The sequence below is a fragment of the Calonectris borealis genome, chromosome 7 (genome assembly GCF_964195595.1).
Source record: "Calonectris borealis chromosome 7, bCalBor7.hap1.2, whole genome shotgun sequence".
NCBI lineage: Eukaryota > Metazoa > Chordata > Aves > Procellariiformes > Procellariidae > Calonectris > Calonectris borealis.
Window position 1 is genome coordinate 44599264 of NC_134318.1, and position 16094 is coordinate 44615357.

The 16094-nt window shown below is 34.5% G+C and overlaps 1 protein-coding gene across 1 annotated transcript in view; it reads right to left on the reverse strand.

Annotated features, from left to right (window-relative positions):
• Positions 1-5010: 5010 nt before the first annotated feature.
• CFAP46 (cilia and flagella associated protein 46) overlaps positions 5011-16094 on the reverse strand; it is an 85510-nt gene continuing 74426 nt past the window's right edge. The window contains exons 51-59 of the mRNA XM_075155327.1: positions 15055-15131; positions 14406-14466; positions 14278-14313; positions 12149-12251; positions 10825-10937; positions 8356-8437; positions 6487-6623; positions 5924-6010; positions 5011-5147 (exon numbers count right to left, since the gene is read on the reverse strand). Of these exons, the coding sequence (XP_075011428.1) occupies positions 5011-5147; positions 5924-6010; positions 6487-6623; positions 8356-8437; positions 10825-10937; positions 12149-12251; positions 14278-14313; positions 14406-14466; positions 15055-15131 (833 nt within the window). The remainder of the gene's footprint in view (positions 5148-5923; positions 6011-6486; positions 6624-8355; positions 8438-10824; positions 10938-12148; positions 12252-14277; positions 14314-14405; positions 14467-15054; positions 15132-16094) is intronic.

Below are 16094 nucleotides of genomic sequence, written 5' to 3' on the forward strand. Positions count from 1 at the left end.
TCCTCACATTTTTTAGATTACATAAATTTTAGCTGGCCAATCCTTTTCATGCTCAAATATATTATGAAATGTCATTTCTGTTATAAAAGCTAATTGATAATGTGATTTGTTATGTTGCTGAGGCATAATTCAGAAAGTTATTTTAAAGCCGTTGATACATGGAATAGCACTAACTGTTCAATATTTCTTGTATGAATGGATACAGTGCAAGGGAACGAAGTGGTGCCATGTAGATGAAATATTCTCAGAAGCTTTTATTCTTGTTGTTTGGGCTTGTGCCAATGTCTTTCTAGTAGAGAGCTCATACGTCCTAAGCTGTATCTACTGTAATTTATTCCTTGGTCATTAGTTAGTAGGATTTTTTCCTCCAAGTAGCTGAACAATATATAGTATTTTAAAAATTAAGAGCTCACAGTCAAATAAATAGAGAGCATTCTCTAGAATACTCCTCCAAAAAGTAGAAAAATATTTTTTATTTAATTTTTAAAATTTTAATTATTTATATTTTTTATTTAATAAAAATAATTTGTCGTTTAATATAATAAAAAGAATTTCTCGCTCTTGTAAGATTCCAGCTGGAGTACTGCATCCAGTTCTGGGATCCCCAGTACAAGAAAGACATGGACCTGCTAGAGCGGGTCCAGAGGAGGGCCACGAAAATGGTCAGAGGGCTGGAACACCTCTTCTATGAAGAAAGGCTGAGAGAGCTGGGATTATTCAGCCTGGAGAAGAGAAGGCTCTGAGGAGGAGACCTTCTTGCAGCCTTTCAATATAGAAAGGGGTCTTAAAGGGGTTTTAAACTGAAAAAGGGTAGGTTTAGATGGAACATAAGGAGGGGATTTTTTACCGTGAGGGGGGTGAGACTCTGGCACAGGTTGCCCGGAGAGGTGGTAGATGCCCCATCCCTGGAAACATTCAAGGTCAGGTTGGATGAGGCTTTGAGCAACCTGATCTAGTGGAAGATGCCCCTGTCCAGAGCAGGGGGGTTGGACTAGATATCTTTAGAAGTCCCTTCCAACCCAAACCATTCTGTGATTCTATGATTCTATTTATACAATATTAATACTAGGACTTGCCTTTTTGAATTTGCTATTCGTATGTACTTAATGAATGGTTTAAAATAATTGCATCAGCATTTCATCATGACTATTTCCATTGCAGTTATTAGGGAGTACTCTTTCTATACAAAATCTTACATGAAATCAACAGTCTTAATTCCATTTTTGTATCTGCAGCTGGAAATTTTGGTCCACTCATTTCCTATTCAATATTAAAGAATAAAGACCTTCAGTATGGCACCTTATATGACTATGCTGCTATTTAGTTCTCCAAATAATTTGAAGCCAACGATCCTCTTAGAGGTCTCACGTATTAGGCCACTACAAGATAAACATACCCCTCTTTGCTCCTTTGTGCTGCACACAGAAGATTTCTTTTGCTTTCATTGCCACCATCTGTTGGCTCACTCTGTGGAGAGAAAGCTTGTTATTGTTAGTCCAGATAATTTTCTATGAGAGCACCTCACATTTTTTGTTTTGTTTTGTTTTTTATTATTTTGAACCTTGACTTGAACAGAGATGACATTTACCCAGACCTTTGCACAGTCTGTTTGAAACCTGACAAGGTTTTCCTTCCATGATCACAGCAGACATCTGAGAACCTCTCTATTTTTCTCTTTTGTTTTTTCACTCCCACTCTCTCCCCTAATTCTAGACTCCACCTGAGTAGGCGCTGCCTTATAATTCTCAGCTGATGGCCAAATGAGTCAACAATAAATGGAAACATTTCAGTTTGGTCTGGTGAATATGCCCAAAAATATCAGTCACGTCCCATTTCTTGGAACAGAGTTGGCTGACCCTAAAATTCTTAAGTGAGAACTACTACATTTCTGCAAAAGCTTCTAAATTGCAGAAAAAGTTTGTGTGTGTGACAAAGATGTAAATTTATGACTTATTTAGCTTCTTAAATGCCAAGACTCATTAGGCGTATTACAGTGCATTTATCATTAACTTTAAGTAGGGTCTTTTTAGGTTTCCTAATTAAAACTCATTTTGTCTTTACAGAGGAGTCCTTCTGCCTAAACTTTCAATCACAATCTGAAGAATATCAGAAAATTTCAAGCTTTTAGCTGCTTATTCAAATCAGGTTCTGAAACAAAAATTTTCTACAGCGTTCCTTCTCAACCTTTGCTCAGTTCCATTCATACTTACTGTCTTTAACAGATAAGCATTCTAAACTCTAAAATTGTATCAGCTGAGCTGCTGAATCCTTCCTCTGTATAAGAAGCAGGTTCTTCTCCTTTGTTAAATTGCCGTTGTAAATTTAAAAGAAATATAAAAGATGTTAATTTGTCTATGCTCTTTTTCTTTTGAAATCATTCCAAAGTCTACTATATATCTTTTCCTGAAGAGACTCTTTACTTTTGTACAATCATGTCATTGCACATTGCTACAAACGTATAATGGAAAAGAGGTATTATTTCCGGTACTAATTCCTGAAGGAATGAACTAGATGATGTCGTCTTATGTCACTGAACGCATATCCACTGCCACCTAAAGCACAGTTTATCATCTACTCATGTAGTCCTACTACTATTCATGACTTTACTGACTGGTATTTAGCACAGTAATACAGAGAATACTCTCCTAATACCCCAGGCAATTTGGTTATGACTACACTTCATGGCCCTAAGTCAATTATTTTTTAATGCCTCAGAAATGCCAATCAGATATATTATGTAATTATGCATACCATCCACTTTTACTATACTTACCCAGCATACATTCCCCATTTGTAGATATTCTGCCACAGTTTCTCTCATTAGTATTTCCAATATCTTACTCTCAACAAGTAAAGCTTACAGGTCTGAAGTTTCCTGGATAAGGCCATTACTCTTTATCAATGCTTTCTGATAAAGCAGTGCTGTCAGACTGTAAAGAAATTTTAGGTCATACTCATTCATCTTTCTGACAGAGGTTGTTGCAATGTAGTTAGGGCTAAAGTATCAAATACAAATGGGGGTATTTTTGGAGAAAAACACTTTGGTAGATTAAGTTATTTCCATCAGTTTCATAAATAAAACCACAGTAGTAAACTAATGAATAAGCCCATTGTACCTGGATATCAATGGTTTTTCTAATCTTTGCAATCTTGCAGTTTTTATCCTGGATTATTCTCAAACAACACCACTGTCATTTCTGAAGCATTGAAACTTTTCTGGACTTTATGAAATTTCTTATTTCAAGAAGGTGGAAGTTAATACAAATTCATGAAAACTGTCACGTAGCAAGGCAGAGAAGGCTTCACGATTCCCACTGAATACACTTTTTTCCAAAGTCTTTGATGTTACAGAAAAAGAGACAGCACTAGAAAGATGGCATTCCAGGTAAAAAATGCCATTAACAGCAGGGAAATACAATTTCATAGCAATGAATGTGTTGGAGAATGATGTGGAAATTAATCTAGGAAATAATTAAAGAAATTAACAATATAGCGGACATTTGCTATACTGAACAACAAGTGTGGACATTTGCTTCATTCAAGAGAAATTGCTTCTTCAAACTCAGAAATACTTGAGTATCCCAAATACCACGCATGGGATTTTAAAAAAGCAGCTGCGTAACAGTGATGCAATGAAAAGGTACCTGGTAAGACCTAAAAATAAATAAACAAATAAATGCGAGAACTTGGAGAAAGGGACTGATGCCAATATCTGGTGAAACAGGGCAGGTTCAGAGACTTGAAAATATCTTACACTGAATCCTTAATTTTCAGGCTGGATAACTTAGGTACAGTCTATGATCTCTTCTTTACTTAATTTGTATTGTAACTGAATGCCCAGATACATGCCATAAAAAATATATGTCCTATGTCTAAAAAAGAAGAAAATTACATATAAAGGGAATAAAAATCATGCATGTTATGGAACACAGTTTGACAGAGCAGCTGCAGTTCATATAAGGTTATCTAATTAAATTGTGAGAGCAAGGGGGAAGGAAGCACAAATTTATATTCTATTGTGTGCATAAAAAAAGTATTTTGCATGTCATGATTTTGTAATTATGGTCTACATAGCCCTATAACTCTTATCAGGTTCTAATTAACTGAGCACAGCAGGTAGACAAGAACAGTATCTTTTCAGTGCCGTTTTAATGCTCTATCAGGAACACAAAAAAATGTATCACAGGAAACAGACATCACCATTTTATTGGAAAAAAAAGAGACTCAAAATGGTTTTAGTTGCAATAGTATTTTCCGTAAGTGCTAAATTATTTTACATTTATTTCTACTGTTATCACTACAAATAAAGTTTTAAAGTATGTATTTTAAAAATGCATTGCTGATTAAAAGAGCATGTTACAAAATCTATACACATAATAATCTTATTTGGGATTTTGGAATAATTTAATATATCTTCATATGTTATTCAGTAAAACTATAGGGAAATAAAGACAGCAAAACTTATTAAACATTTTATTTAATACTACCTTGTTTTCTAATTAAACTACAACTACCACTATATAAAAAGTTAAAAATCAGTTCACTCAGAATAAGATGACTTGGTAAATTTTTCAGCTATGCTCCTAATAAATCTTCCATGTAAAAATAAAATATATCAAGGAAAACATATCAAGTACTTCCAAATGGAAGTACCGACAATGATACATTCCAATTCCACTCATGCATCAATGGCCAAAAATACTAGCCTAATTTCCTTTAAGACGTGTTGGTACTCACCGAATTCTTTTAAGGGATTCACCAAGTTCAGAAAACTTTAGAGTACTAACTGAAATCTCTAAAATAAATGTTCTTTGATATTTTCCTGACACTTATTCTAATATCAAACTGTTTACATCTGAAACAGAAATCAGTCTATCAGCAAAATGTACATTTTTTTAAGCTCACCTCTCCTTAGGCCATATAGAAATAAGTATCTGCCGCACCTTTAAATGCAAAGTGTGCCCTATGCACAGTGTAGTGGTATTCCTAGTATGAAAAGTCTGACACAAATTACATAATAATTATGTTGGGTAAACCATATAGCACACAATTAAAAAACGATGGATGAGTTGCAGGAAGATCTGAGGAAGTGTGAATGGTCTGTTCTTCTGCTTTGTCTCTAGGACAACTGTGAGAATCCGCTTTCACTATAAAAATATTTTAAAAACATTATTATTTCTGAATACGACTGAATATAAGAATGCTTTAAGTGCAGTAATTTATCACATCTTCTCTTTAATTAATATTTGTGGTTCTTTTACATTATTTTTATAACATTAATAACTGCCACTATATCCAAAAAGCATTTTCTGAAAAAACAGAATACTAGGCAATGTTTCTGATGGGATCTCTCTCTCTCTTCAATTATATGACGGTGTAAGTTATAATTAAAATTTATTTTATTTACCCTTATTTTAAGAGGTAAGTTCCATACAATGAAACATATCTATATAATTTTATAAACAGTATATTAAAAGTTGTTTTACTCAAAAATCCTTCTCCCCTCTCCAAGATGCCAGGTGGAATTTTGTATATATAGTGTGCCCTTTACAATGCAGACTGTCTAATCATTGCAGCTTCAACTTATCTTTTTGCAGTCTATAATTCATACCATTTATATTGTTCATGTCATGCTCCTGATGTAACTTTTCAGTCACACTACTTCATTTTGTAACAGTTCAGTGGAGAATAAATTTTAGCTTTTGGTCAGCTATGACGAAGTCTCCCCCAAAATTTTATGTATGTAAAATACAGCTACTCCAATTATAATATTGTATCAGTGGTCTTCCCACTCTCAATTCTTGTAAGAAGTGTCACCAAAATTTGTCATAGCTCATCTGTAAGATTTCACTTATACCTGTGAACTACCCATAGGTCTACCAGGTTCTAGTTAACACGCACTGCCCATCTTTTGGATTCTTACTTTTAATGGAATCCCTTTCCCTGTGAATCTTACTCATCTGAAGAATGTGGACTGTCTGCCCAGTTGTTCTACCAATGCTCAACAAATCTGGAAAGAAATGTTAATTTCTGTGAGTTTTTAATGAAGGTTTTGAAAAACAAGAAAATATCAACCATACAGCCTGGTATCTTCACATTTAAAACTTAATGAAAAAGGATACCTTTACAGATTTAGTTTTGTATCTCTGAAGATGTGTCATCTCCAGCTTTTGTTCTCCCCATAGTTTATGTAACTACAGATTGCCAAGTCCTAGGGCACTGCTCCTCACCATATGATCCTATTCCTACCATATGATCATAAACAAACTATAAAACTGATTTACATAGGTTACTGTTCTGTTTGAAAGATCAACCTGTCAACAACACGTTGGCTCCTGCATGCAGTTTACCTCCTATGGAAACGTTGGTGAGGAGCAAAGAAAGAGGGGAAATGGGAGATAAGTAGATAACATACACTCCATGAGCACATACATACAAATGTCTGAAATAATACACATGCAAACGAAGACGAATACAAATACTTACTCTTAGACAAAATTTCTAGCCTTTCTGCATTCTCTTGCAAGGTAGTGTACCACTGGTTGGCTATTATAGAATGAACACCAGTAAGGCTTAGAAGCATTGCTGTCTCTGTTGGTCTTTCTATAGCAATATGTAGACAACTAAAGAAAATTAAAAGTATGAGATTAATAAACTAAAAATGTACATAATATATCAAAAAATATAACTAAATATACAATGCTTTTTAATAGAAGGCGAAAGAGAATGCCAGACTGCATTTTCTTGTATGCTGAGCATAAAGTGTCTTCTAATACTCATACAGCACCTTAAATTTAATACAGAGAATTTAGGTAACTTTCTCTCTACATCTTTTCCTGATGCAATTTTACCACGTGGTTTGCTCCCTGTCATATTACTGTTCTGGGCATCTCGGGAAATGTGAAAGGAGGAGTAACACACTAACTTTTACAAAATACTGCAGAATGTTGGGAATCAGGTGAAAAGACTTGTTTAGTTCTGCTGAAGTTGTTAAAAGGAAACATAAAATATTGCAGGAACTGAAAGCTTGCTCTTTGTCATAAGCGTGGCAGTAATTTGAAGGCTTAAAAGCAAATCACTTGTAAAGTGGGATTCAATTTCTTACTGCTGAATATTTAAATAAGTACCTCTGGTATTATTGTTTTAGTGATGGGAGGGGAGTGATACTCTGTAGGGTTGGAACTGCAGTAAATTGAAGGCTGAATTTTGGTTTTATTAGCCTCTGCTTTTCATGGTAACTTTACCAGAAAATTATAATTAAAGCTTTCTGTAATCTTTTGGAGAGATGTTGTCTGATTGTCTATGGAGTTATGTGACTTAGTTTTAACTGAATGTTATTCTAAACTTTCTGGAAGCTTTTAGGCTTAAACATGTAAGTCCTGTTGATAAATTCACCAATATCTATTAAAATGAGACTTCAAAAGTTCAGAGTTGGAAAAACTAGTTTAAGGAATCGTGTTTTGTTTTGGTTTAGGAAATGGCTGTTTGGGGGAGGTGAAAAAGGATATTAAAAATAAAAACACCGGAAGGTTGTTTAAACACTCAGCGATCTGCATATTTACATATGTAGATGTGTGTATAACGTATCTTACACACAATTCATTTTAACTTACACGTTGTTGCATTGATTAAACAGTATTTTTAGAGAAGAATTTTTTCTATTTCTTTTTCACGGAATGAATCATCAGAAAAGTCAAGAGGTATTTACAGAGCCCTAACAGGATTGGGTATAAGATTTAATTGGCTGCAGAACTATGGCAGACCCAAAAATGACATGAATAGAAGTACATACATTTTTATATGGTCTGTGTTAAGAGCATAGAATAGAATAGAATAGAATAGAATAGAATAGAATAGAATAGAATAGAATAGAATATTTTCAGTTGGAAGGGACCTACAACAATGATCTAGTCCAACTGCCTGACCACTTCAGGGCTGACCAAAAGTTAAAGCATGTTATTTATTTAAATCAAAAACTGGCTGATTGTTAAACTGTTCAGTGTATGAAACCTTAGTTGGGCTCTTAACGGTTTACCTGTTAAAGGGAAGTTTTATATATTTAATTAGAACATTTTGAGAATCTTGAACACAGAATTGGGAGGTATGTGTAATGTAGCAACTTTTCTGTGTCATATCTTCTTGACCATTGCCTTGTGACAGACCTTTCATCCTATTTTGCCCTATGTAAAGAATGAAGCTACAAGATAAGGAGGCTAACTTCTCTGTTAGACGTAGATATGAGTCCTTTGACTTGCAGAAGTAAATGAGAATATTTATAACTCAAATTTTAACTTTGCTTTGAAACAAAAATAATCTGCCTTATTGTGAACTTTACCAAAATAAACTTTATCCTACCTTTTGTGGATATCAGAGTTTGTAATTCTTTGATAACTTTGCTTTGATCGCACCAGATCTAGAAGTATCATCAAATGGCATTCTGGAAAAAAATATGTTATAGCAATGGTATTTGCACTAATAATAATGCCCAACATAACAGGCCTTTCTTTAATTAATGACTTTCTTGAACACAGTCTAAACAACTAATATAAAATTTACATATTTCAGCCAAAATTGTATTAAGTAAAAGAACACTATTAAAGTCACCCTAACATTATTTGATGTAACTTTGCTACGCTTTTCCACAGTGTTTTGCAGGTTTTTTTCCTGTGCCACCTTAATATAACTAATAATGAAGTCCACATACCATCTTATTACAGGCTAATGACCTATATGACTCAATTTTGTAGTTATAAACTCTTGTAAGATGGAGGTATGGAAATGTTATCTACCGCAGCTCCTCTCCACAAGCGAGGACCAAGTTACATCTCAAACATTCCTTATTTTCCTTAAGGCCCCCAGTGAAATAACTTAGAATACTCTTAGAATTAAAACACTTTCCCTACTGTTTGGTTTGCTGCAGCTTAAACCTGTTACTTATTCTCCCAACCCAAGCAGATGAGAAGTAAATTACCTTTCTGCTTGGAAAGCCTTTGACATACTTCAGAACTATTATCATGTCTCCCCTCAATATGTCAATCTTTCTTCCTAAAGTATGTTTTATATGCATATATACGTATGAACGCACATACATATTTATTAATAAAACTATGCACACAGATCTGTGGTGTAGCCTTCTGACCACTCCTAATGTTCTCCACTGATAACTTACTCTATTTGGTCAATATTCTTCTCCAGTTGAGACCTTTGCAAAACTAAGTAGAGTGCGGAATTATTTCATATATCTTGCAAATGACACTGCTGTATAGTTACCCCTATACGGAGCTTAGTTTTTTTTTTTCCCTAGCAAGATGACATTGTTTAATTTGTGATCCACCTCTTGACTCTATTCCGTAATTCTGCCCCTTAAGCAGTCATTCCCTAACTTACTAATGTTTAACTGATTTTTTCTGCTTAAGCATAACACCTCCCTCTAGCCTTTCCTGAATTACGCCCTGCTAATTATCCCCATAAAGTAAGGTTAATTTGCATTCTAATCCTGCATTTCAGGAGTTGCTGAACCACCTCATTCTCTTTCTCAGCCTGGTCTCATACCCAGATTCAGCAATGATATATTCTATTTCATCATGCAAATGACCAACAACAATATTTAATAGTATTGGGTCCAGGTTAGAGCCCTCAGAAACCTCAGACACAGTTCATAGTTATTAATAAATATACTTTTAACACGAAGATTGGCTCTCCAATAGATTCAAACTCAGTCTGCAAGACAACAGTAATTTTACCAGCTAACAAGTAAAAGTTGTGTAGGTGGTCAGAAAATAAAATAATCCTTTGAGGACTAAAATCAATACATTTGAAATTAGTTTATTCTCCATTAAAGGAAATAAGATGCACTGGAGAATTAATCCTGGCATATTTTAAGAGTAGGACACAGGGTGAGGGTTAACAAGGTGCTCAGGAACTTTCCAAAAGTTGCCAGACCTGGCCTACAGACATCTGAAACCTCATTTTCAAGAGTGACCAAAGTATATAGGAAGACATACTTTCTTGATTTCCAGTAATATTTACATATATGTGTTTAAATCACTTTGAAAATCAACGCTTCCTGAAGAAGCTTCCTTGCAGGGCAAGGAAATTACTTTCAGGGCTTCACAATCTGATGCGTACTGTCCTTCTGAATTTTATATCTCAACACAATATAGATGAAAACTAGCAATTGAGCTACCCTGACAAACTCAGCACAACTCCAAAGTTGAGCTTCTTCCAGATGTGCGAGGGGAACAGGAGGAGAAAGGAAGATTGTGAATCCGAAAAATCAGTCCTGAATCTAAGCCTTATGCTACAACACCAGAAAGACTCATTAGTTGTGAAGCAGAAGAGAAAAAAACACCTTCTCAGAGTCTACAAATGCTCCATAATACTAGAACAATCATTCAGCATTAACCCAGTCTTAACAGACAATTCTGCTTTGCCTGAGTGGAGACTGAGGAATTTTGGAGAAATGATACTGCAGAGATTGTTCTTAAAAATAAAAAATACTTTGTTACCAAATACTAAATTCCATAGAAAGGGAGAGGAGTTACTGGGAAAACCATGAGATGATGACTCAATTTTTGGAACTTAAGAAATTCCAACATTTGGAAGTGGAGAAGGGCTAAACTTATTTGTGAGGAATAACAAGAAAGCTGTGCAACAGAATAAAATCTACATAATGCAAAGTTTTTCCGATTAAAACCCTAGATCTTGAAAAAAGCCCTTAATTGCTAATATCAATACTGTGATAACGATACAGTATGAAATAAACACAACTGGGAACAAAAGGCGGTGTAATTAAAAAAATATTTTTCATTTTGCTTATCTCACTTGGAAGGTTCATAGCAACCAGTCTGTTGAGTAAAATATGAGACATGAATCTCTCCATCCCATAGAACAGAAATGCACTGCAGTTTGTCAGCAGCTGCTCCCATTCAGCTTGGCTGAAAGGAAGGAAGAAGAAAGAAAGGAAGTTACTTTTGTGTTACTATTTTACAAGAATATTTTTCAGAAATTATCCATAGCAAACACTTCAGTATAATTTACTCCAGAATTATTTATAAGAAAAGTCAGCATGCAAAGCAAGGAGACAAACAAGACTGCAGAATTCTATGGAAAGTGTAATAACTCATATGGACTATTAATAATAATTATTTTAATACAGAGGTAGACTTAGTTTAGTAACATCTCATAGTAAACAAGAGGCATAGTGTATTTTTAGATAAATACCAGACTCTCCTTAAAAAAAAAAATCATCGATGTATGCATTGTACATCTTTGAAATAACAGTATTTAGCCTAACATTCAATGGGAGTATTCATGTACGCACCCATCAGGATATGAAGAAATTAGATTTTGTAAAGACACGCGAATAATCAGCCTAGCTGGCAGCAAAAACTATGCAATTTGCTAACAGGTAACAATCTTTGTAATTGTTATGAAGACACACTGGAATACCTACAGTGTCTTTACCTGAGTAGAGAAGATTTCAAAGGACTGATTAAACTAGCAGTTATAAAGGAACGTCCAGTGATGACTCTGTTGACTCACCTACAGGACTTGTCACTGCTTGACCTCTCGAGATCCCTTTCATCCCTCTATTTCTATGATCTTAAAAATAAAGTACTTCTATAAAGAACAAAGTGTGTTTATGCATAAACTCCATAAAATGGTATTAGTTTCATAATCAGATGTTTGAAATTGTAAACTGTGAGATGTACCTTCACTACTTTGCTTCTGAAATCTGTGCTCCAATCTTGCAGCTGACTCAATGTGCATGGAGATACTATAGTTTTTAACACTTGGATTTAAAAACAGTTATGAGCAAAGCCAGAAATTAGATTTATGTTCATATATACTTATAATATTCATCAAAGACTGCACCAGTAGACTTTTTGTCAAAATTGGATTATCTACATATACAGCAACTCTGCTGCAACCAATCTGGCTAAATCATGTTGTGGCACTGTATTTCAGATCCCTAAAATATTCTGTCTACAAATCTAAATATGCGTTTGAAACAAAGACAATGGTTAGCTATGTTTACCAGCTCAGCAAAATGTGACCCTATTTTATGACTGAAGCCTCTGGGAATAGGCACAATTTTAAAAAAGAAATATGGATAAAACATGAAAGCAGATAGAATATTACAAACCTTGGAACACATACGTTGCCAGTAACTCCTTCCCACTGGAGTGTAAACAGGTCATGGTATTTTTCTAGGATTTCCTTTATTTTTTGGGAAGGACTTAAAGCTTCTGTAACAATAGAATTTCATCATTATGAGCTTAACATGCTACAAAGGACATTGGGCAATCTTAATTTCAATAATTTCTAAAATGACAATATAATATTTAGGGTTTTTTAGGCCATCACTAGATCTTAAGTTTTTTGAAACCTAAGTCCAGCTTTTAAAACTAGCAATTGTGACATTTTCCGAGTAAAACTGTTTGTAATTCCCATTTGAAAGGTATATTTTATAACTAACGAGGATTATTCAGTAGAGAGGTTAAAGACTTTAAAAGCACAAAGAAAAAAATTTTAAATACCCTGAGAAAAGTCTAAAGAGTTGAAAACACCAGCACTGCTCATACAGTTCTGTTCCAGCAGCTCAGAGAGGACTTAAGTAGATGGAGAAAATAACTGAGTTGCCAGTTATTCCAGTTATTCAGGAGTCAGAAAGCAAGACTCCAAACTCACCTCTGCTCTCCAAGGACATTGCATATTTAATGATAATTCATCTTCTCTTTTTTGACTACATTTTCATACTACTGTAAATTAAAGTTACACTCTAGAGCCAGATATTGAGCACATGGTAAACAGTGTTTTAGTTTGATCTGCTGTCAAGGAGAAACTGCAAACATATGGAGACATACTCTACTACGCTACTGATTATTCAGTAGCTTCTTTTGCGTTTAGTTTAGGTTTAATAACTGTCTCAATTAAAAACCTCCATTAAATCAGGTTTTGGCATTTGATATACACGTAAGTTTTTTAGCAAATGTGAATCAGTTAAACTATTGCACCCACTGGGAGAAAAAGTGAGGTAAAACTGTATTATTGAAGTGTTTCTGTCAGACTGAATTAATGTGTCCAGAGGAGGGCAACAAAGCTGGTGACAGGGCTGGAAGGAATGTCCTTTGAGGAGCAGCTGAGGACTCTGGGTTTGTCTCGTTGGGAGAAAAGGAGGCTGAGGGACGACCTCATTGCTCTCCGCAGCTTCCTGAGGAGGGGACGGGGAGAGGGAGGTGCTGACCTCTTCTCCCTGGGATCCAGGGACAGGACACATGGGAATGGCTCAAAGCTGCGTCAGGGGAGGTTCAGACTGGACATTAGGAAGCATTTCTTTACCGAGAGGGTGTTCAAACACCGGAACAGGCTTCCTGGAGAGGTGGTCAATGCGCCATGCCTGTCAGGGTTTAAGAGGCATTTGGACAATGCCCTTAATAACATGCTTTAAGTTTTGGTCAGCCCTGAAGTGGTCAGGCAGTTGGACTAGATCATTGTTGTAGGTCCCTTCCAATTGAAAATATTCTCTTCTCTTCTCTTCTATTCTACTGTACTCTATTCTATTCTATTCTACTACAGTAAATGCCTACTGACTTGATAAATACATTCCAAAGGGAAATAACAATCCTCTCAAATATCCTTATAGGGCTGTTTGTGGCTATCATAGTACCCTTCACCTTTCAAAGGACTGCAAAAACTTTACGTGTTACACATTCTTTATTTGTAGTCTTTAGCTTGAGAATTGCTCTATAGGTGTGGTGAGTCCAATTGTTCCTGTCCCAGTCCATTCCCACTCAGTACCATTTGTTCCAAGGCCATTCATGGCTTTCAAACAAATTTCTTGTATAACAAAGAAGATCATACAAAGCATCATATCCTTTCAATTAACCTATATCCTTCCCCACACTACTGATATTGTATCTTAATGGCACATATCTGAAAAATTAAAAATGCTATAACAAGTTCCTGAAAGTAAGTATGTGTTTTTAATTGGATTACATAGTAAGAAAGATTACTCAAGTAATTATTTTCTGGGTGATATTAGGTCAATATTTAGTGATATGAAAGAAATAATAAGACAATCTACTTTCCTGAATCTGAAACAGGTTATATTGTTTCACTGATGCACCATTTGACAGGTGATAAGCAGTACTGTTCTCATAAAAAGCTAAGCTTTTTTGTCAACATCTTAATGTCATGACTTCATTTTCTGTTACAAAAATTTCTAAATTCCATGGGTAGTTTGTGGAGAAAACATTATTTAATATATATTACCTGCCTCTCTTCCTTCATTATAGGGGTCCACAATATCTGATAAACAGTTAAGTGTAAACAATGCAATGTAAACAACAAAAAAAGAAAGTTTAACTGATACACTTAGGTAAAAGTTTGTGAAAGGATACATTTAAAATTATGAATATCAACAGGCAAGCAATTAGAGGGTAAATCACGATTAACTGGTGCCTACAATTAAAAAGAATACATATTCTATTACATGCAGAAGTCTCAATCAAATACTAACAGTATTGCATTCTTTGTGTCAAACAACTAACAAAAGATGTCCTAAAGTTTTTAAAGTAGGATTAAAAGCAGCATGATACTCAATTGTCAATGGAAATTAAAAGCATAAGCTATTGTGCATTATCTACAACGCATATACATACATTACATATATATACACGTGTGTGCACATATATAGATATATATGCATACATACATATATATTTATAAAAATATGTGCATACACTATATAAAATATACTATATTGTTGGGGGAAGTATTTTAGTAACTTTAAACAGCTCCCTTGATGGGTTGTTAAATATGTCACATTTACACAGAGAGTATGATTTTTCAAAGAAACAACAACTCTGTCATTATTGCAAAATCAACAAGAAGCAAAATTCTTATGGACTTATGTGATAATTATTCCACTTCAGAATTCTAGCATATATAATGAGCTTCTATGCAAGCCACTTGTAGTTCTTTAATATTTTTTACACAAAAAGAAGAGCTACTCCTATTGAGTTTACTTAAAAAATGTGGAAAGTTCACCATTTTGACATTCTTTTTCTGATGAGCTTTTGGTTTTGTTTTTTTAGACATTTCAACATCTGTTTTAACTTCAGTCTCTGTGGAATTGAAAAGAACAGATTTTTTTTTTAAGATATAGGCAGTTTTAGAAAATACAACTCTCTTGAAGGACTACTTATATTTGCTATGATGTAATAATAATAACATATTAAACTAGAAAAATAAAAATTAATTTCACGTCACAGCAAGGCAAGGACATTCCCCAAACCCTCTTGCCTAAAAATAAGGGCTTGAAATGGAAAACAAGCAAGAGATGTGATCCCTTAAGACATGCAAATGCTTCATTACATTGCAGATTTAGGACAGAGTTGAACAGTGATTACCAAAGCACTTTCTAAGCCTATTGCCATATCTGTTCATGTTGATATCTGTTGATGTTACTGGAATAACTGAAGCTTCTGTGACACATGCAGAGATCGAAAGGAAAAAGAAAGTTTCATATTTGAATCTGATTTTTTATTTCTTCAAGGGATTTTAAAAAAGCACAGAAAACTGACTTATATTTCTCACTGTGTATATGACTATCACCCAAAGTACATGTCTCAGCCACTTGTCATTGGAGTGCACTGCAAGTTGGTGGAAGTTTGAGATATGCATTATTACTCATATGGCTAGTGTTTCTCTCCTCATTCAGTGGCTACTTTCATAATTGCATGAACAGAGACTTTTCAACTATGCTTCCTCTCATTTATCCACTTCTAAAATTATGCAACCATAAGAAGTTTCACTTTAAAAAAGGGAAAAACAGAAATGGAAAAAACCCCCCACGTTCTAAAACTTCTATTTCTAACAGACCTGTAACAGTATATGAATGTGTATGTAGACTGAAAATATTCTAATCTCAGATTATTCACAATTCTTTCCCTTTAGAAAGGAGAGGTGAAATGGGAAAACAGAGAATAGGTTATACTGAAGGTGCTAATATGAACACAATACAAGAACCTTTCTGGAACAGAATACTTTCATGGTACAGAGTGAGATTTTCTAAACTTAGTCTATTT